Source organism: Heloderma suspectum, chromosome Z (genome assembly GCF_057233095.1).
Source record: "Heloderma suspectum isolate Gila_16-S chromosome Z, 16-S_ref, whole genome shotgun sequence".
NCBI lineage: Eukaryota > Metazoa > Chordata > Lepidosauria > Squamata > Helodermatidae > Heloderma > Heloderma suspectum.
Genome location: NC_139476.1, coordinates 20,159,200 through 20,181,077, shown reverse-complemented (window position 1 = coordinate 20,181,077; position 21,878 = coordinate 20,159,200). Strand labels below are relative to the sequence as shown.

At 58.4% G+C, this 21,878-nt stretch overlaps 2 protein-coding genes across 7 annotated transcripts in view; both read left to right on the top strand.

Moving 5' to 3' along the window:
* Positions 1-62: 62 nt before the first annotated feature.
* Positions 63-14,189, top strand: LOC146333880 (vesicle transport protein USE1-like). 6 transcript variants are annotated; one of them, XM_084825642.1, is made up of 8 exons: positions 63-192; positions 7,586-7,635; positions 8,036-8,114; positions 8,322-8,474; positions 8,775-8,793; positions 9,614-9,644; positions 12,114-12,276; positions 12,781-14,189. In XM_084825642.1, the coding sequence occupies exons 1-8, from the start codon at positions 76-78 to the stop codon at positions 12,961-12,963; spliced, it is 795 nt and encodes a 264-aa protein (XP_084681768.1). In that variant the 5' UTR covers positions 63-75; the 3' UTR covers positions 12,964-14,189. The 6 variants fall into 6 exon arrangements, with proteins under 6 accessions (XP_084681768.1, XP_084681770.1, XP_084681766.1 ...); XM_084825644.1 differs by lacking the exon at positions 8,775-8,793 and having other exon boundaries at positions 8,322-8,469; XM_084825640.1 differs by having other exon boundaries at positions 8,322-8,793.
* Positions 14,190-21,408: 7,219 nt separating this feature from the next.
* The window catches only part of LOC146333879 (insulin receptor-like), a 56,589-nt gene continuing 56,119 nt past the window's right edge, over positions 21,409-21,878 (top strand). Inside the window, exon 1 of the mRNA XM_084825639.1 lies at positions 21,409-21,570. Within this exon, the coding sequence (XP_084681765.1) occupies positions 21,495-21,570 (76 nt within the window). The 5' untranslated portion in view covers positions 21,409-21,494. The remainder of the gene's footprint in view (positions 21,571-21,878) is intronic.

Here is a 21,878-nt window from a genome sequence, read left to right as displayed (position 1 = left end):
AGCCGCGCATGCCCGCTAGCGGCGCCGCGCGGGCGGAAGTTGCCGCGCGCGGCCGCTCCCCCGCTTCCGGCGGCGATGGCGGCGGGCCCGGCGCTGGCCCCGCGCGCGGAGCTGAAGCTGGTGCGGCTGCTGAGCCGCTGCGAGGCGCTGGCGGCCGGCGGGCGGGGCCCGGGCGAGTGGCGGCTGGAGAAGGTCCGAAGCGGGTTCCGGGGGCGCTGTGGGGCGGGCGGGCGCTCGAGGGGGCCCGGCGGGCGCTCGAGGGGGCCCGGCGAGCTGCCCCTGCGGAACGGCTGCCTGGTTGCGCCGCAGCCGTGGCCGGGCTGCTTCCTGCGGGCCTGGCCCGCGGCTCCTGGCATCCCCGCCGGGCACGCGTGCCGGGGCGACGGGCGCCGCAGCCAGCCGCTCTGGAAGGAGCCAGAATGCTGGGGGCGGTGGCCGCCCCGGCCGCCCGCCTCGCCCCTCGCCCGGCGGGGCTTCCGCACCTGCAGCGCTCCAGGCCGGCTGCGCGGCAGGCCGTCGTCCGCCGAGCCCACCCAGCGTCCGGCGCGAGCCGCACTGCAGGGCTGGCGTGAGCCAAACCGCCGCGCAGGGTCGGCCTTGTGTTGCAGCAGGGCCTTTCTGGGCGGCGAAAGGCTGTTTGCTGAGCCGATATCCCGCGCCTTCCCACGGCGCGAGAGGTCCCCGAGCGGCGCACGGAAGCGGAAGAACCGGCGGCGGCGGAAATGCGGAGCCCGCCGGCCAAGGGCGCGATCCTGTGCGCGTGCAGTCCGAAACGAGCGCGCGGCTCCCGGCATTCCTCAGCGAGCGTGGGGCTGCGCGACTCGCTCCCTCGCCCTGGCGGTGCTGGAAGGGACATTCTCGTCTTTGAATGTCGAGTTGGAAGAAAGTCCCGCAAAGGCCGGGCGTTGGCGGTCTTTTCTCTGTCGAAACGTTGGGGGCGCGGTGGTGTTGGGGTAGTTGGCCGCCCCCAAATCGGAGGTGGCCAGCTCTCCTGTGCGGGGCCGGGGGAGCATGGACGGGGTCCTCTCCGCCTTGCCTTTGTGGCCAGACAGCCAATTTTGGACGTCTAGCCAGTGCGGGGGGGGGGGGGTTGCGTGGCACATAGGAAGCCGCCCCCTATTTGGCCTGTCCGTTTTCAAGCACAGAGGCCAGTGAGAGCCGCGCTGCCTGCAAGGGGAGCACAGCCCCTGGCGACCAGATTCGGCGCACCGGCTCTGACCTCGGTTCCCAGGAACCGAGAAATCCTGTGGCCCTCTAGACGCGTTCCAGTGGCCACAGGATTGCTCCCCTAAAATGTTACATCATTTCACCCCAAATAATCCCTGAGTCAGGAAGGGCCGAAACTTCTCTTTTGACTAGCCGCACGGCAGGTGAGGCTGATGTTCGGTGTAGTGAGTCATGGGGGTTTCTCAGAAAAATCTGAATTGGAACATATCCACTTGGCACTCTGATGCCCTAGAGAGACCTAATTTAGCATGTTCATATTCCTTGTATTTAGTACACAACACAGCTAAAAAAAAAGTGCCCCGTGTTCGTTTCTGGCCCAACGTGCCACCAGCGTTTGCCTTGCGCCGTTCGAGGGGAAAGATTAACGCATGCTGGGTATGATTCAGACGTTACATGATGTACGCTGAGCAGGGGGTTGGACTTGATGGCCTCGAGGGCCCCTTCCAACCCCACCATTCTGATTCTGTGATGTCGAAACGGACATGTACTCTCACGTCCTTGCCGCAGAAATTAATTATGGCTTTGGAACGGCCGAATGTGCCCGCTGTTAGATTGCAGTTGACAGGAGTGAACGTCCAAAACTGAGATTCTCCTGCTGAAAACGTGGGGAAAGGTCTGCCGCGCGTCACTGGGCATGGCCTTCCTCGCGGCTGCATTGGCACGCGGGGGGACGTTCCACCTGTGGAGCTTTCGGCGTCCTTGCAGCTGTCAGAGGAGCAGGAGCCCTCCGAGGCCAGGGGAGTTGACAACATTCACCTCTGGAGGGACGTGGAGTCAGAGGCATGACGTGGTGGTGAACGCCCCTGAGATATGGGCGCATCCGCCGGATTCGGCTTTTGGAAGTAGCGAGTGCCCCAAAGCCGCCTGGAGAACTGGAACACCAAAATAAATAAGCGGCACAGCGGCAGTTCAAAGCCATGCAGCTGTGCTTGCGTTCCGACCTGAATGCCAGGAACGGGCCGTTTGGGGCAGGTTGCTTTTGCGCCCGGACTGGCTGGGTGACGCAGTTTCACAGCTGGTCCGGTGCACCTGGCCTTGTCCCGGAGGTTTGACACGGCTTCCCAAAGTTCTCGCAGAGTGTGATCGGCTCTTGCCTGCAATCGAGGGATTTCCTCCCCAGCCTTGTAATTTCGGAGGATTCGCCTGTCAGCGGCTGTCAGGCTGAACAAACCGGTGCCGTGGAACTTGCGGCAGTTTTCCTGCCAGTCGCCACTTGGTGTCACCGTCCATCCAGGCACCAGGCCGCCATCGGTGTTCTGGCCCAGGCTTTCACCGCGCAGCGGGAGGCCTAGAACTTGGGGAGGACCTTGACCACGCAAGGCCTCCTCCTCGCTCCAGTCTCACGGTGCCACGTCGCGAAGGACGCTGACGTGGAGTAGTGGCTGCAGATGTTTGGCCTTGACTGTGGCAAGCCAGGGCCAGAACCCTGCTGGGAAGCTCTGTGCATAGCTGTGAGCGGCCTGTGAGGCTGAGGGGAGGGGTCGGAAGGCTTTCAAGAAAGCAATGGTAGCGATTTCCCGGCATCGTCAGACTCCCTTGCCAAAGACTCCTGAGCAAACGTAGCAGCAGATGTAGGGCTGGGAGGGGCCGACAAGACCCTCGAGCCCAACCCCCTGCTCAATGCAGGAAGCCGAGTCAAAGCATCCCTATAGAATCATAGAACAGTAGGGTTGGGAGGGGCCGACAAGACCCTCGAGCCCAACCGCCTGCTCAATGCAGGAAGCCGAGTCAAAGCATCCCAATAGAATCATAGAACAGTAGGGTTGGGAGGGGCCGACAAGACCCTCGAGCCCAACCCCCTGCTCAATGCAGGAAGCCGAGTCAAAGCATCCTATAGAATCATAGAACAGTAGGGTTGGGAGGGGCCGACAAGACCCTCGAGCCCAGCCCCCTGCTCAATGCAGGAAGCCAAGTCAAAGCATCCTATAGAATCATAGAACAGTAGGGTTGGGAGGGGCCGACAAGACCCTCGAGCCCAGCCCCCTGCTCAATGCAGGAAGCCAAGTCAAAGCATCCCTATAGAATCATAGAACAGTAGGGTTGGGAGGGGCCGACAAGACCCTCGAGCCCAACCCCCTGCTCAATGCAGGAAGCCAAGTCAAAGCATCCCTATAGAATCATAGAACAGTAGGGTTGGGAGGGGCCAACAAGACCCTCGAGCCCAACCGCCTGCTCAATGCAGGAATCCAAGTCAGGGCATCCCTATAGAATCATAGAACAGGGTTGGGAGGGGCCAACAAGACCCTTGAGCCCAACCCCCTGCTCAATACAGGAATCCAATTCAGAGCATCGGTTAAAGAACAGAGTGCAGAATATAGAAATAATTGGGGTCCCACAAGGATCTGTATTGGGACCGATGCTTTTTAACTTGTTCATAAGTGATCTGGAGCGAGCGGCGAGGTGGCCAAGTTTGTGGACGACACCAAATTATTTAGGGCGCTTAAAGCAGAAAGGGATTGTGAGGAGCTCCAAAAGGATCTCTCCAAACTGGGAGAAGTGTCATTCACATGGCAAACGCAGTTCAATGTGAGCAAGCGGGAAATGATGCACGTTGGGGCAAAAAGCCCCAACCACGTCTACGCTGATGGGATCTGAGCTAGTTGTGACTGACGAAGACATAGATCTTGGGGTTGTGGTGGACAACGTCAGCTGTGGAAAAGGCCAATCCCATGTTGGGCAGAATTAGGAAAGGGGTCAAAAATAAAACTACCAATATCTATGGTGCGACCACACTTGGAATTTTGATCTGATCGCTGCGCCTCAAAAGGATATTGCGCAGTCTGAGGAAGGGCCGAAAGGGGCAACTGAAATGATCGAGGGGCTAGAGAAAGGTTCGGACATCGGGGGCTGTGTAGCTTAGAACAACAGTGAGGGAGGGGAGATACGACAGAGGTGTACGAAACAATGCCTGGGGTGGAGACAGCGGAGAGGGAGATGGTTCTTTCCCCCTCTCATCATGCTCGAGCCCGTTGGGTTCATCCCATGACGCTGACGGGCAGGAGACTCGGGACAGGTCAAAGGAAGGCCTTTTTCCCCTAGCGCAGAGTTAACCTGTGGGATTCACTTCTGCAAGATGCAGTGATGTTCCCCACTTTGCGTGGCTTTGGAAGGGAGTCGGACAAATTCCCGGAGGAGAAGGCGATCAACGGCTACTGGTCCCGATGGCTCTATGCCACCTCCAGTATGGTGTACACTCCCGTCTTGCTTGTGGGTTTCCCGTGGGCAGTTGGTTGGCCACTGTGTGAACACAATGCTGGACTAGAAGGAGCCTTGGTCTGACCTAACATTCTGTAACCCAGGTATTACAGCGCCTAGCATCCCCCAGCCAAGGGCAGGCTGCCCGAACCTGTCTTGGAGGGCGGTTGTGAGTCTGAGGAGTCTAAATGGCTGCCGTGTCTTTACAGAAACATTTTCCTTCCACCCTCCAGCCCCAAAAGGCTCTTGGAGCAGCTTCAATCAGTCTGACTGAACACAAAACGGTCCAGCTTGCAAGACGCAAATGGGAAAGGGAGGGGGAGGGCAGAGGAAAAAACGCAACCTCGGCTCCCAGTTCCATGGGAGGTCTCGCAGTGGCAGGCTGGGATGGAATGGACTGCCTCCCATCAGCTTGTTTCCCTGGGAGTGGAGCAGGACGGCTTGGGGCAGTTTTTCATGAAATCCTAGAACAGTAGGGTTAGCAGGGGCCTGTAAGCCTGTTGAGTCCAACCCCCTGCGCAATGCAGGACTCCCAAGTCAGAGCATCCCTATAGAATCATCGAATAGTAGGGTTGGAAGGGGCCTGTAAGACCATCCAGTCCAACCCCCTGCACAATGCAGGACTCCAAGTCAGAGTGTCCCTATAGAATACTAGGGTTGGAAAGGGCCTGTAAGACTATCCAGTCCAACCCCCTGCTCAGTGCAGGAATCCAGGTCAGAGCGTCCCTATAGAAGGGTTGGAAGGGGCCTGTAAGACCATCCAGTCCAACCCCCTGCGCAATGCAGGAATCCAAGTCAGAGCATCCCTATAGAATAGTAGGGTTGGAAAGGGCCTGTAAGACCATCCAGTCCAACCCCCTGCGCAATGCAGGACTCCCAAGTCAGAGCATCCCTATAGAATCATAGAATAGTAGGGTTGGAAGGGGCCTGTAAGACCATCCAGTCCAAAGCCCTGCTCAGTGCAGGAATCCAAGTCAGAGCATCCCCATAGAATCATAGAAAAGCAGGGTTGGAAGGGGCCTGTAAGACCATCCAGTCCAACCCCCTGCTCAATGCAGGAATCCAAGTCAGAGCATCCCCATAGAATCATAGAAAAGCAGGGTTGGAAGGGGCCTGTAAGACCATCCAGTCCAACCCCCTGCACAATGCAGGTCTCCAAGTCAGAGTGCCCCTATAGAATACTAGGGTTGGAAAGGGCCTGTAAGACTATCCAGTCCAACCCCCTGCTCAGTGCAGGAATCCAAGTCAGAGCGTCCCTATAGAATAGAAGGGTTGGAAGGGGCCTGTAAGACCATCCAGTCCAACCCCCTGCGCAATGCAGGAATCCAAGTCAAAGCATCCCTATAGAATAGTAGGGTTGGAAAGGGCCTGTAAGACCATCCAGTCCAACCCCCTGCGCAATGCAGGACTCCCAAGTCAGAGCATCCCTATAGAATCATAGAATAGTAGGGTTGGAAGGGGCCTGTAAGACCATCCAGTCCAACGCCCTGCTCAATGCAGGACTCCAAGTCAGAGCGTCCCTATAGAATCATAGAAAAGCAGGGTCGGAAGGGGCCTGTAAGACCATCCAGTCCAACCCCCTGCATAATGCAGGACTCCAAGTCAGAACATCGTGCCCTGTGAGACTAAAAGCGATGATGAAGCCACTGGTGAAGTACGAGCTTCACTGGGTGCTGGCAGTGAAACAGCAGTCTCAGGCTGGAAGAGAACCCAATTCTGCGGTCGCACCACTTTGTATTTTGACCTGGGGGCAGAGAGGGGAGCGCTTTGATGTGAGTTGCGGGGCTGCGGCGTCTGGGTTGCCAGCAAAGCACTCTTGGCCTGCTTTTGAGCATGCGGCTTTTGAGTTTGCCTACTGAAGTCAGAACGCTGTGTTTTCAAAAAGGGGGAGCCATCTTGGGTAGAGAGACCCTTTGCCAGTCTGAGAGCACAGCCCTTGGCAGGATTGCTCCAAAGCAAGTCCCACAGAATTCAGAAGTCCCATTGGGTTCAGAAGTCCCATTGGTTTAAAAAGGATGAGACAGATTCTTGGAGGCCAGGCATACGATGCAGGCAGGTTGGCCGCTGTGAGCCCCGGCAGAAGCTCCGTGTTCAGGGGCAGCTCAGCTCTGAGCCTGATCTTGGGTTCAGGGAGCCCCCCACCCCAGGTCCGACCCAGCAAGGCCGGGCTTGTGCCGAGGGCCGTTCCTCGTGAATGCCACTCCTTGGCTTTCCTGGGAGATGCTGTCCTGCTTGCGAGGGTGAGATGGTGCCCAGTCAGGTTTATTTACTCACGTCGCATCTTTCTTGGCCCGCTGCTCGGCCCATGAAGGCTCCTGGAGCAGCTTACGGACCAGACAGTGCCCCTTTACAATATAAAAAGACACAACACGCGAGGGAGAAGGGATGGGGAGGGAAGAGGAGGAGGAGAGGCGTGTCTTAGAGCCGCCCGCGCCCGCTCTCATCTCCCTCTGCCCAGCCTGGTGGAATGGCGGCCAGGCCCTGATCCCCACCGCAGCCTCTCCGCTGTAGGTCTGCAGTGCCAGCGCTCAGGGAGGGGCGGGGGTGGCCTTTCCTGGCACCGCAGCACCTTGGCTCGTGGGTGCCAGAGAGGCACACCCAGAGCAGCGGTCCAGGAACTGGTTGGGCAATGCCAGGCTGTCCTCAGGTGTCCCTAGGAAGCGAGGGGAACTCCCCGCCTGGCAGAACGGCTCCCGAGCGGGGATCTCACCCCATGAGCTGTGCCCCCAAGCAGCCCGCTGTATCGCTTTCCCTGTGCCCCTCACCGAGGCATCCCTGGCTCCAGCATTCGGCCTGGCTCTTGCTACGCTTTCTTTGGGGGCATGTGGATCCCCGCTGGCCGCTCTGTTGTGGGGGCTGCGTCAAAGGCGCAGCCCTTCACGAGTTGTTGCTGTCCGGGCGGCTTCAGGCTGCGGCGTGTGATTCCTCAAGCCTCGCAAACAAGAGCTGTCTGGGAATGGCTGGGCCACCCGGACTGAAGGGGGCCGTCCCCTCCTGGGATCCTGGCCCGGTAAGGCCCCCACCGCTCTCTTGTCCCCACCTCGCCACCGCCCCATGAGACGGATAGGGACTGGAGTGTCGTGGAGTCTCCAAAGCTGCGTCCGACACGGTGGTGCCAGCTGCTCCGTAATGGAAGAACCGTCTCCTGTGTTTCCCTCCGCAGTACGTCGCAGCTCTGGAGGAGATGCTGCTCGCACTGAAGAAACACGCCAGGTGAGTCTCTCTGGGGCCTAAAGTCCGAGCAGTCCTGGCCTAAGCAAGGCAGGGCAGGACTGATGATGGCCAGGTGAGCCGGAGCTCAAGAGGACTGGCCAGCCCGGGGACCTGCCATGCCCAAATTCGTTGCTGTGGTTTGCTGGAAACCCCCATTCTCCCTGCGTCCGCACAGGCCACGGTCCCCCCGGAAACTGTTGTTCGCGGCCCTTTGTTGTCGGAGTATGGCAGAAAGTGGGCCGCTGAAAGAATACAGGCGTGACTGAAAGGGCCCATTTGCTGCGGGGCGGGATGGCGCTTCTGGCTTAGCGGCCCGGGAAAGCACAGATATCTGTGTATAGAGCTTCCTCCTGGTTTCTCCTCTCCAATGACGTGTCCTGGGTGTCTGGTTCCCTTCCAGCAAACCGGCAGCAGAGGTGCTGAATGAATATTCTCGCAAGGTGGATTTCCTAAAGGGGATGCTGGAAGCAGACAAGCTGGTAAAGCCCTTTGGCGCGTCTCGTCCTAGAATCCGAGAACAGCAGGGTTGGAAGGGGCCTACGAGGCCATCGAGTCCAGCCCCCTGCTCAGCGCAGGACTCTGCGTCAGAGCATCCCTGCAGAATCACAGAATAGCAGGGTTGGAAGGGACCCGTAAGACCATCGAGTCCAACCCCTTGGCAATTCTCTCTCTCTCTCCTCCCCCAGCCATCGTCGTCGGAAAAGGCGCTGGCCAGTCAGTTCCTGGCTCCGGGGCGGACCCCGACCACCACCAAGGAGCGGACTCCGGCAACCCAGATGGTGCACCTGCAAACCAAGGCCCGTTACACGGGCGAGATGAGGAGCGAGCTGCTTGGTACCGTATGTCTCCCTGGCCCTGGCGGCCATCGCGCTTCCTCTGCTCTGACCCTTTCCCCCAAGCCTCGCTTGGGCCGAGCCCCCGGGGCACAGCTGCCTTCGTTCCAGCTCTGTGCTAGCAGGGAGGGCCTTCCCTTCCCGTGGGCTAGGCCAAGGTGGCCAGTTCCAATGCAGGGAAAAGATGGGCCGCAGAGTTCCACCAGGGCAGGGTCGACAGCTTCCAGCCGCAAAGATCCCTGTATTTCTGACCTCTCTTTCTCTCTCTCCGCACCGCCCCCGTCCCCGGTCTTTCTGCCTCCCCAGGACTCCTCCTATGCCCCTGGTAAGTGCCTGCTGCTTGTTCCGGGAGCTTGCCTGCAGAATCCCAGAGACAAAACCCAGGCCTGTGCAGCATGTTCTTTAACAACCAGCACAGACATTCATTCCCTACTCTTGAATGGGGCTCACAGACCGCTTCCTGTGGCCAGCGGCCATATGCTCGTCCTGAGAAGCCTTCCCCGCGGCCAGTCAGTCGGCAGATATTGGGGAAATGCCTTTTGAGGTGATGCACTCCAACATTTTTTGGAGTGCATCAGCTCTCGGAGCAGCTTCCATCAGTCCGACTGAAAACAAAACGGACGCAAAAAGGAAAGGGAGGAGGAGGGCAGAGGAAAACAAGGAAACTTGGCTCCCGGTTCCATGGGAGGTCTGGCAATGGCGGGCCGGAATGGAATGAACCGTCTCCCACCAACTGATTTCCTAGAACAGTATGGTTGGCAGGGCCAACCCTAGAAGGCCCTCGAGTCCAGCCCCCTGCTCAATGCAGGCATCCAAGTCAGAGCATCCCTACAGAATCATCGAAAAGTAGGGTTGGAAGGGGCCTGCAAGACCATCGAGTCCAACCCCCTGCTCAGTGCAGGACTCCAAGTCAGAGCATCCCTGACAGATCCCTTTCCCCCTACTTCTGCACCTTCCTCCTTGATTACTCCCTCCCCTTCTTGCCCTGCTTGAATCTTGTTTCTTGTCCGGCCTGGCGGGCTCCGTCTCTGCACGTCTCTTCCACTTTTTGCCTGGTTGGCTGGAGAAGCGGATCTCCAAAGCAGGAGCGTGGGGTCGGCGGCTCAAAGCAGCACTCTTTTTCTTTTGTCTTTTTCTCCCTCCAGATCTGGAAGAGGCGAGCTTGAGGAAACGCACGTGAGTCCCGGGGCATGTTCTGGGGGTGCCTTTGGGCTCGGAGACTGAGCAGGGTGGGAATGTCTGCCGTTTTTGCCCTGCCTGGAGTTCTGTCTGTGCCACTGCGTGCATCCAGGGGTTTGGAACTCTTGGCTGAGCTCACTAGAGAGACTGGGGAGGGGAGGCGGGGTCCTTGCTCATCCGTGCTGCGGAAGGGAGAAAGTCGGAGCCTCTCTCACTCCTCGGAGGTCCCCCACGTTTGTTTTTCCCTCTCCGAACTGCAGTGTTAGCAAGAGAACGTGCAAGAGAACGTGTGCTCCCCCCTGCTGAAGCTTCCGAGTCGTCCCCAGAGGCAGGCCCGCGCAGAGCCCGCTGTAGCAGTCTAGTCTAGGTGCAACTTGCGCACGCCGGAGGGAGGGAAGGGCAGCTTTCTCTCGATGGGGCTGCATGTGTGGTCCTGTGGGGGAGCGCAGGCCCCTCCAGGACTGGCTACACCCCTCTCCCCAGATCAGATCAGCCACCTTCCCTACCCACAGTGGCTCTGTGTGTTGTCTGGATTCAGTTTCAGCGTGTTCACCCTCTTTCATCTCACAACCACCTCCAGGCATCAGTTCAGGAATTCTTCAGCCTCCCTGGGATTTGTCGGTGGGAAAGGGGGGGCAACGGGCCATCAGCATATTGGTGACCTTGCTGCCCAGATCTCTGGATCATTTCCTCCAGCAGGCTCGCATAGATTCACAAAGCCTCGGGGACAGAGGAGAGCCCTGAGGCACCCTGTATGCCACCAAAGACCATGGGGCAGAGCAAAAGTCCCCCAGTACCACCTTTGGGACCCTCCTTCCAGGAAGAGCCAGAGCACTGCAGGCCCAAGACCAATCCAGCTAGATCGCTCAGGAGGGTACCCTCGTTGATACTGAATGCCGTTGAGGGGTCCAGGAGAACCAAAAGGGTTGCATTCCCTGGCACAGATCGTCCACCAGGACAACTGGGGGTATTTTCATCCCCAAACCAGACCTGAAACCAGATTGAAATGGATCCGAATACTCAGGAAAGAATCAGTGGGGCGCAGCTTGCCTTTGAGGCAGTGCTGCCCAGCACTTAGTACTGTAGATCCGGTAAACACTATAAGCACGGTCTCAATAATAATAAAATAATGCTGGCAGAGGTCAGCTGGATGCCTTTTTTATTGATAGCTTTTCATTATTCTTTTTAAAGGGAAGAGTAATGGCCGCTCTAAAATAAAGATGGCTTACCAAAAGGCAAGAACTGCTACAAGATAGTCCTGCCGTGTTGCCCAGTGTGCTGCTCAGAAAAGGGCGTTGTAAACTTCAGCTTGTGGTTCCACGTGGACCCACAGCCCGGCTGGGGTCCCCCAGGAAAAGAGCCTTCAGTGTGGTGGCCCCCTTCCTGTGGAACTCCCTGCCTTTGGGGGTCAAGTGGACGCCGGTGTTGTGTCGCTCCTGGCACCTCCTGAAGACGTCGGTATTTCAGGAAGCCGCCTGGAATAAGACCAGGTCATTAAATTTGGTCTTCTTGGAACTTGTTCCTTTTAAAATGTTTTAATCGTTTAAACAGGGCGTTTTATTCTTTCATCATGGCGGTGCACCGCTCTGAAATCTTTTGATGTAGAGCAGTATATAAATATTGTAAATAAATAAAAATAAATACAACTGTAGCACAGTAGCTGAGAGGTCCAGGTTTTGAGCAGTGCCTTTCCCAATAGCCATCACCCCCGCACCAGCTCCCATAAATCCTCTGGGTGGTCCTGCAAAACTGTCTATGGGGGGAGGCACCAAAGGCACCCTGGCCCAGGGCGCTATTTATCCGCGGGCCGGCCATGCCCACGCTCAACAGCTTCCCCAAGAACGGAAGATTAGCAATCGTTATCCCAGGGCCTAGGATCTCGGTTTGTACTTTCCAAATGGATTTCCCCACTGCCTCCTTAAGGGCAGGTGGGCCTACTCCATCTCTTAGAGAGGCATTTACCACGTCTGAGGTCCATGTCATAGAATCATAGAAAAGTAGGGTTGGAAGGGGCCTACAAGACCATCGAGTCCAACCCCCTTTGCTCAGTGCAGGTATCCAGGTCAAAGCATCCCCATGGAATCATGTAAGAGTAGGGCTGGAAGGGGCATTGAGCATTCCTGCTCAATGCAGGAACCCAAGTCAGAGCATCTCCGACAGACGGCTGTCCAGCCTCACCCTGAAATGGCGGGTCGTCATCCCCTGCTCCATTATGGAAAACCAGGGCCAGCGTGTGCCCCGCCACATGCATGGGGCCAGGTGTGCAAGGACACCGTGCAACGCTGGGCAGCAGATGAAGTCGGGATGCCAAGGCAGCCTGGAGCAAGCCAAGCACCACCTCCCGGCAGCGCTGAGGGCATCCCAGGGGCAGGGAGTCAATGGTGGGGCTGGCCTGGGGTTGCCTTGGGGCCAGGGCTGCTCTCAAGAGTGCTCCTCTTTGGATTTCCTCCCCCGCCACTGCCCCAGGGCCCCGCTCCCTGACGAGAAGCAGTCAGCCGCCGAGCTGGACGCCGTCCTGCAGCACCACCACAGCATCCAGGAGAAGCTGGCCGTGGAGATGCTGCAGCTGGCGCGCAACCTCAAGGACAACACGCTGGTGGCGCAGAACGTGATCAAGCAAGACAACCAGGTACGGCGCACCGCCCTGCGCGGCCCGGGGGCCTTCCCCAGGCTGGCTTTCAACTGCGGTGACGAAGCGCTGGGCCCCCCTTGTCGGAGACGGCAGAGGGCGGGGATGTGGAGGGGGCCCGCTAGCCCGGCTCTGCATCGGGGTGGGGAACCCTTTCCGCCCGCAGGCCACATTCCATTTCAGAGACGGGGGCCAAAGACGAAGGGGGCAGGGCCAAGTGACCAGCCTGTTTTCGCTCCCAGCTCTTCCTGGCAGTAGCCGCGCCTCTGGAGAGGCGTCCCGGCCTCTGGGGAGGGGGAGACAATCCTGTGTAGAAGCCGGGAGGCCGCCAAGCCGTGGGGGATTGAGGCCTCTTTGGCCAGTTCCCCGCCGCTACACGCAGTCCCGGGTTCCGCCCTGGCGGCAGCTCCATATAGGGCTGAGGAAGTGCCGCCACTGCCAGTCGACGTGGACAAGCCACGTGGCTGCCTCACCGAGCGTTTGCCGCCCCTTTGCTCGCTCCAGACGCTGTCCCAGTCGCTCAGGCTGGCCGACCGGAACTTCGAGAAGCTGAAGGACGAATCCGACCGCCTGGAGCAGCATGCCAAGAAGTCCGTCAACTGGCTGCTCTGGCTGATGCTGGTCATCGTCTGCTTCATTTTCATCAGCATGATCCTGTTCATTCGCATTTTCCCGAAGCTGAGGTGATGCCTGGCCGGAAGCGGCCGCCTCGCCCCCCCGCCCGCCTCGCCCCTCTGCCCGCTTCGCCCCCTTCCCCAGCCAAGCCCCGGACGCTTCTTGACGTGGGCCGAAGACGCTACGCGGATGAAAGCTGCGTTCCTGCTGGTCTGCAGAACCGTGGCCCATCCGTAGCTCTCCTTCCTGTGCATCCCCCCGACTGCAAGAACTGAGCGGGGAGGCTCTTCCTGCGTGGCTTACAGGCCCTGCCTGCGTGGGAGCGGGGTGTAGCCTCTTGTGACCTGGAGCGAGTGTGGGCAGGTTGGAAGTTGCACTTCGCAGGCCTGGTTCTCCCCATGGGAAGAGGTGGCGGGCCTCTGCCGGGGCCATCGCTCCATGCTGCAGTGGGGCAGCTTGCATGATGCCACGCTCCCCCTTCGTGCAGGCTGCCCACCGAGAAGCCTTCTCCTGGACTGCTAGCTTTCCTGTGTGCGGGGGGCTGGTTTTGTTTTATGGGATGCGGGCGCATTTCCTCATGGGAGGCCCCACCTGCAGCCCGACATCGCCCCCTGCCCAGTGCCCCTGAGCTGCCTCAGCGCCCATGAGCTGCCTCAGCGCCCATGCTCTTCGGCAAGTGCCACCACACTCTCCGATAGAGGCTGGTGCCCATGAACGGCTGCCAGGGATCACGGGGCCGCCCTTTCATGCGTTTCTCTGGCGAGCTGCCGCCCGCCGGGGAGTAACGCTGCCTCCTGTGCTGGGCCTCTGGAGCGGCGCTACTTAATACACAAAGGGGGTGGGAAAGCGCAGATTTGCCGTGGGAAGGTGGATCAGCGCCTAGGCAGGCGCAGGGGTGCACTGGTGCATCTGTTCATAGACAGGAGACCCAGCCCCCTGCTCTCCAGCCCTGCCCCCCCATGAAGGGGGAACGAGGCAGGGGGTGGGTGTGCCTTCTTTTGTGGGCCTCCTTTCTCACAGCAGCCCTGAGGGACTAGCAGCGTGGTTAATCATCTGCCAGAAGCGGCCGCTCTCCCCAGCGGGGCCTCACCCTTCTCCTGAAGCCGAGCGACCTGGTGTTGACGCGGCAGGAAGGCTGGGCGTGACGAGGAGGCACAACCCCTCCAGGGGGGGGGTGCCTCAGCCTACTGGGTCGGGGCCAACTGAGGCTGTGGGGGAGGTCGGCAGATGAAAGGGAACCCGTTGTATCACCGCCTTGCATGTTGCAACGGGCCCATTAAAATCGCTCTTGCTGCAGCTGTCTGCTTTGCCCTTGTGGGAGCTTCTTGGGAGGAGGCATGGGAGTTGGGGGGCCACCTTCCTGCTGTGCGTGCGTGGCAAGGCCACGGAGAGGCTGGGGGGTGGCTGCCTGGCCCTCTTGCCCAGGGTGGCTCTCCCTTGCCTGGCCGTTGGGCTCGGGGGTCTCCTGGCCCCCAAGATCCTCAACGCGGGCACGTGGGGGATCGAACCTGCTCCGCTCTGTGTTCTACCCCTGAGCAACAGGGCTTCCCGGCTCTGCTCGCTGTGGCAATGGGGCTCGGCCACGCCGACCCGGGCTGCCCCCGCCACGATCCTGGGCGCATTTCAGAGGCTCCGAGGGGTCCTGTCTCAACCGTCAAGCAGTGTCTGGGAAGTCTTCACACATCACATGAAGGAAGGAAGGGCAAGGGTGGGCCATGGCACAGAAGTGTTTGCCTTCCCAGCCTCAGGAGCCGCTGGGTGTCTCGTGGAGCAAGGAAAGGCCACGTTCCCAGGCCTCCGGTGACGGATAAGGATGTCCTTTGACTTGGGAACTTAGTCAGCGGGCCCTGCTGAGCAACCAGGGGCACAGGGACCAAATGTGGGACCAAAGCGGTCACACTGGCGCTCCTGCGCCGCTGAGGAAGCAGCCACGTCTCCATTGTGTGCACGTGTGCGTGAGAGAGAGAGAGCACCCATCTAAATAGGTTGAATTCAGGTGGGCATCCAGGAAGACGACACATCCTGAATCGTGCACCAACTGGGGAAAAGTGCCAGATCGGAGAAGGAGAGGGGCAACGTTTCGGCAGATTCAGCTGCCTTCCCAGAAGAGAAGCGGCTCCCGCCAACGGGAAACGCACAGGCTTTGTTGTTCGGGGAGGTTGCCCCAGGAAGGAAACGGCCTCCCCGCTTCTGCCTTGCCAAGCCTGCTCACCCCGAGGGAGCCCCTGGCGACGCAGTGTCGCCTTCGTACGTACATTCCCACTTTGGCTGCGTGCCAACCGTGTCTGGCCGCCAAGGTGCGGGCAGAAGGGGAGCTGATTTGGTGTGAGCTCGGGGCCGATGGAGGAGCAGGCCAGACCCGTCGGAGGGCAGTGGGGAGAGGGTCCGCCACGCTGGCCAGAATGAGGCCCGCGTTTTCTGGGGCGCCCTTCCTGTTCCAGGGGATTGGGGCGCCTGGAAACGCCTCTGCAATGCTAGCTCCCTGTACCAGGAGTTCCCGGGGGGGCCGCTCCATGCAGAGCTGGGGCTCCGCCACTCTGGATTCAGGGGTTGCTGGTGGGCCTTCATGGGGCCCCTTTCCCCGGCATCCATGATTTCACCGGGCTTGTGGAGAGCAGGCAGGGAATGCATGCCTGTTGTGACAGCGGAGCCTGCGGATGGCACGGAAGGGGGGCGACGGTCTCTGGAACCACTCTCGGCGCTGTTTCCCCCCCTCTGTGCGTATCAGTGCCAAGATCGGCGCGCTGTGCCATCTCGTCATCCGCCTGGCTTTCCAGGCACCCCTCCTCTGGTTTGGGGGGCTTGCCCATCGGCCAACCAGTTCAGGCTTGTGGCATAGCGATTCCTCCCACCATTTACTCATCCGTTTTTCTATTGGCACGTTTCCCCCTTTTTTTTTTAACTTGCACACACCCTAAACACCGGTCCACGGCCCGGCTTTGAAGCCTCATCGGGTCAGACCCCAGAGTCGGCCCATGATCCTCACTGCCCCCCCGCCCCCAAAGGGCAGATCCAACTGCTTTAAAAGATAAGAACGGGGGGCCCTGTGCTCTGTTGGTCACGAGGCCAGAAACCTGGGGCTGCAATCCCAACAGTCCTTATTTGAGCAGTCCAATATTTAGTGCAGTGGGGTCGAGCCTCCTTCAGCCCCAGGGCCAAATCCCATTTCGGAGATGCTTGCGGGGGGCGGTCCAGGGCTGGGCAGAGGCAACGGGGCAAAAATACCAGTCTGTTTTAGCTTGAAGCTCTTACTGCCAGGAGCTCAGCCTGGGGGGTGGGGGGGGGGCATTTCAACCTTTCCGAATGGGGGAAAAGTGTGCAGAAGCTTAAGGCACCACCAGACTGTCGTTGGGTGGGGAAGGGGTTGTGGCCCTCTGACGAACAGTGGCAGGCCAAAGTTGGCCCCCCATCCTGAGGGTCTACACTCCTGGTTTAGTGCATATGTTACTGTAAGCCAACTGATAATCATAGAATAATAGGGTTGGAAGGGGCCTACAAGACCATCCAGTCCAACCCCCCGCTCAATGCAGGACTCCAAGTCAGAGCATCCCTATAGAATCACAGAATAGCAGGGTTGGAAAGGTCCTGTAAGACCATCCAGTCCAACCCCCTGCTCAATGTAGGAACCCAAGTCAGAGCATCCCTATCGAATCATAGAATAGTAGGGTTGGAAGGGCCTGTAAGACCATCCAGTCCAACCCCCTGCTCAATGCAGGACTCTCAAGTCAGCGCATTCCTACAGAATCATAGAATAGCAGGGTTGTAAGGGGCCTGTGAGACCATCCAGTCCAACCCCCTGCTCAATGCAGGAATCCAAGTCAGAGCATCCCTACAGAATCATAGAACAGTAGGGTTGGAAGGGGCCCGTGAGACCATCCAGTCCAACCCCCTGCTCCATGCAGGACTCCAAGTCAAGCATCCCCGAGAGATGGCCATCCAGCCTCGTCTTGAACGCCTCTAGTGCGGGACAGCCCACAACCTCCCTCCGTAAGGGCCCCCCCCAAAAAGGCAGGGTATCTCTTTGTTAAATGCATTAATTGATGAGTGGGCAGCTGCTTCGCGTGCCAGGGATCAAGGCTTCTTGCCACAGAGATGGCGAGGTTGCGCGAAGCCCAAACCTGCAGCTGATTGTGTCTCGTGGCAGCTTTTAATTCACACCAGAAGTTCAAGGGCACCCACAGAGGAAGCATATGTCTGTAACAGTGGAAGCGATCTGCATTTCAGATGAGGTCATGTCAATATTATGTTCATGTGGGCATGAAACCACAGAGAGAGGAGGGAAACCAGTTACGCTACCAGTATGAGTAAGTGTAAATAACCCATCAACCAGAGGGAAAGTGTGGCGGGAGATGGTTCTTATCACTGGAAGAGGGCAGATCGGCATCCACCTCTCAGCGTTGGGGGGTTAGTGGTTTCTTGCAGAACAACAGGTTAATAAATAACCCGCTGACGTGGTGGCGAGACGTTTCAGTTATGTCTGGATGGTGGATCAAGCCCGGCATTCTGGACGGGTGGTCATGGGGCAGTGCAGTCATGTACGGTTTATGGCCAGGCGCGCGCATTCCTGGGAGTAGTTAATAGAGGCCGCTTCTCTGTCCGTGCAGCAGGAGCGACCGGGAAACGTCCAGGGCAGCAGGAATTGGGGTGGGAGGGGGGAGAAATGTCCAGGGCAGCAGGGCTGGAGAATCATAGGGTGGGAAGGGGCCTCCAAGGCCATCCAGCCCAACCCCCTGCTCCATGCAGGAAGCCCGATTCCCAGGCGGCCTCCCATCCAAGTGCTAACCAGGGCTGAGCTTCTGAGATCAGGCTCATCCAGCCCACACTGCCGATTTCAAGATTATAGAATCATAGGATGGGAAGGGTTCTACAAGGCCATCTAGTCCACCCCCATCTCCGCCCGAAGCCCTGCTTCACCCGTCTCCGCCCGAAGCCCTGGAGAGCCGCCGCACCACCGGCATGGACAGCCCCCTCTGCCCCGAACCTCTTGAAGGGAGGAGGGCAGAGCTGATGCATTGCAACAGGTTATGCATTTGAACGGATATGAAATAATTACGTTGTGTATTACTCAGACAGTGCTTTATCGATGGACAGGGTTTCATGCACGAAAAACACACAGCCCCTGCTCCCAAGAAGCAAACAGTCTGAAACTGGCCACGGGGGAAAGAACAGAGGGAGGGAGGAAAGTGAGTGGATGGCGTTTGCACGTGGTTAACATTTGGTTCTTGGTGGAACGAGGGTTTTGGACCGGCAGGCAACCTTTTTGGCCCCGAAGACTGCGTGTGGGGCCCCATTTTAGGAGACAGCCCAAAGGCCGTGGGGAGAACGAAGGATTTGGGGGGAGAGAGAGAGAGAGAGAGCACCGCGTACCTGCCGAAGGAAAGCGTTCCACGCTTTGGGGTGTTCTCAGACTCCTGCCGATGCCGCTTGTTGCATCAGGAAAATTCGCCGTAATTTCTGCACGCCGATTTCGACCCCCAGAGGTCCAGCACAGTGGCTGGTTTCAGCCACGGGGTGAGCAGAGAGGCCCATTCGCTGACCCGAAGAAGCTTACTTGGGCTGGGGCTAATAAGGGAATGTAAGTAGCAGAATGAACAACTAAGCTACATCACACCTGCCACAATGAAGAAATGAACACATATCGGAAGGAATACATATGTTTACACGTACACATATGCTTATGAATTATACATTACTGATTTAACGTACTTGGTGTTTGCATTACAAACGACCTATTTTCCATCCTATTCTCGTGAAAGCCTTACCCCCATTCTTGCTAAAGAAACCCCGTCATGCTTTTTTTTACTAATGACCTATACTACAGGTATAGTATATATACTAATATATACCTATATTTTTACTAGTGACCTATTCCATCAGCCACGTGCACGCACCCGCCGCTGTTTCCACAAATAATACTTTTATTTTGCCGTTTCTGTCCTTTGCGCTTTGAAATCCGCCGAGAGGGTGCTTGTCATTGAGCAGCTTAAAAAAGGCCTTTTTCGGCTGAGGGGTGGGATAAAAATGCAATAAACAAACAGTGTGAAAAACCAAGAAATTAACACCCCTCTGCGATATTTTCTGTACTGAACTGTTTAACCACTCCTGCCACTCACTGATTCACCATCATCCTCCACAGGTCTCATGAATAACCACCTACCTAAACTGCCTTGGTTATTCTTGGTAATTCACAAATAAATTAACGGCCAGGTACTCCCTTTATGAGTGAATTACCACTTGCCTCAGCCACGGCTGCTCACACGAATCGCTCCTGAATTAGCCCCTCGCATCCCGTCACTGCCAATAATTAATATGTTAACCCCCTTTTCTATCTCAATTACGTCCCCCCCTTCTCTTTCTCCCCCTCCCAGCAAAAAAAACCCCACCAAGACGCCCATGATTCCCTACGTAACACAACAACCCACCTCAGCTTGCCCCAACTGGTTGCCCTAGAGGCAATTAAGCGGCTCATTGGTTAATTGGCAGTTTATTGGTTAATTGGCATTGGCTCATTGGTTAATTGGTGTTGGGCTGCAACTCCTATCATTTCTGGGAATGATGGGAAGTGTAGTCCAGGGCCTCTCAAGGGTCCCAGGTCAGGGAACGCTGGGGCGATTAGCCAACTAATTAAAACACACACCCTCCTCTGTGGTAAAAAGAACCTCCCTGCACAGCAGTCATTAACAAAACTGCCAATTAACCAATGGGCCGGTTAATTGATAATCCCTCAACCTCCCCCCCCACCCCCCCAATTCTTCCTTCTCAGCAGTAGAAGCCTCACCCACTAATATACCACCCCACCTTAATTAATGAGTAGTGTTCAACCAGCAGCCCATATTAACGAATCGGTTATTACTACTAAAAATGTTTGCCAGCAGGCCAAAAAGTCCTCTCAACTGGTCTGTTGCCAGTGGGGGGGGGGGGTTAATGGGTTGGGTGACATTTATCCCCTGTACAGTGTTTTGAATGGATTGGTTTTTAGGGTACGTTTTGATGAAGATTTTGTTTGAATCAGGGTGTTGTTGCTGGATGCCTGGAGGGCCAATTTCTGGTAGAAATGCAGAAAAGAAATGAATAAAGGCATAAGCGGCCGCTCATTGGCATTTAATGACTAATCCTCGTCCATGTTAATGATTCCATTACTACTAAGAATCATAGAATAGTAGGGTTGGAAGGGGCCCACAAGACCATCCAGTCCAACCCCCTGCTCAATGCAGGACTCCAAGTCAGACCATCCCTATAGAATCACAGAATAGTAGGGTTGGATGGGGCCTGTAAGACCATCCAGTCCAACCCCCTGCTCAATGCAGGACTCCAAGTCAAAGCATCCCTATGGAATCATAGAAAAGTAGGGTTGGAAGGGGCCTGTAAGACCATCCAGTCCAACCCCCTGCTCAATGCAGGACTCCAAGTCGGAGCATCCCTGACAGATGGCCGTCCAGCCTCATCTTGAATGCCACCAGTGTGGGAGAGCCCGCCACCTCCCTAGGTAACACAGCTGGTCCAGGGGCAATCCTTGGCATATGCAGGTCACCCTTGGAGAGAGAGAGAGCCTGGCTTAACGCTCTGGACCGCCTCTGCTAGACACTGAGCAGTGTCTAGCAGAAGACTGATGGTCTGGCTCAGGACGAGGCCACTCTCGGTGTTTCTGTTTCAAGCAGCCCTTTATTCAGAGCCTTGAGGACTGGCATCTTGGTTTCGCCAAAAGGCCAACAGAGCCCGTTTTGCACACGAATGCCTCCAGGTTCAGAGATCCCGGCCTTCCCCTTTCTGGCAGCCTTGCAAGTCCTTGAAGAGCGCTCTCCTGTCTTCCCCGTCTTCTCTTCTCCAGGCGAAACAAGCCCAGTTCTTCCAGTCGCTCCTCATAGGGCATCGTTCCCAGCTCCGATCCAACGCGTTGCCCTCCTCGGAACCCTCTCCAGCTGGTCTGCCGCCTCCTTCAAGTGTGGTGCACAGAACTGGACCCAGCACCCCAGATGAGGCCTGCCCAGGGCTGAGTAGAGGGCAGCCAGCACCTCCAGGGATTTGGGCGCCGCGCCTCTTCGACAGCAGCCCAAGCCAGCATTCGCCTTGTTTGCAGCCGCGCCACAGGGCTGGCTCATCTTCAGCTTGCGATGGACCGCGAAGAAACTCCGCAGCACTCCGCAACGTTCATCCCTGGCAACTGATGGCTAGCCCTCGAGCGGCCACCCCCCTTAGTTCGCCTAATCACGCATTTCTTCCATTTCTGTGCTGCCCGACGGCCGGCGCTCTCAGGGTGGGCCGCAGACATCACAACCAACTGGTCGCCGAAATCAAGACATCAAGAACGATTCGGGCCCCGTCGCTGTTGCTTCTCACCACGGCGGCAACGATGCGAGCCCCTGGCGCTCCCAGTCACGCGAGCGGAGCGGCAGCGGCGGGGCCTCCGCGCGGCTGCGCGCCGCCGGCCTCCGCGCCGCCCTTCCCGCCGGCGGGGGCGGGCCCGGCCCGGCCGGCCCGCCCCTCGCCCGCCGCCCCGCGCCGCGGCGCCTTCGCCCGCCCGCGCGCGCTGCTGACGGGAGGGCGCCCAGCGAGGCCGAGGCGACGCGGCGCCGCAGCGCCCCGACGGGCCCGAGCGCGCCGCCATGGGGCCGGGCCCGGCGCTGGCCCTGGCGCTGGCCGTGGCCCTGGCCGGGATGGGCGCCTGGAGCCGCGCCAAGGGTGAGTGCGCGGCCGCGGGAGGCCTCCGCGGGCGGCGGGGCGGCGGGCTTGCAGGCCGCGCCTCCGGAGGGCCCCGGCCGGGCGCGCCCAGGGCTCCGCCGCCCCCCGCGCGGCGCGCAGTTGTCAGCGTGGGCGCGACGCCGGCGCCGATGTGCGTCGCGGAGGGCCTGGCTCCGGGGTGCCCCGCAGAGTGGCGCCTGCTGCGCGCTGCGGAAACGGCCGCAGAGGCTTGTGGCGCCCGCGCGGCTGACCCGTTGAGGTGGCCGCAGAGCCCGCTGGCAAAGAGTCTTGTGACGTCTGCACGGCTG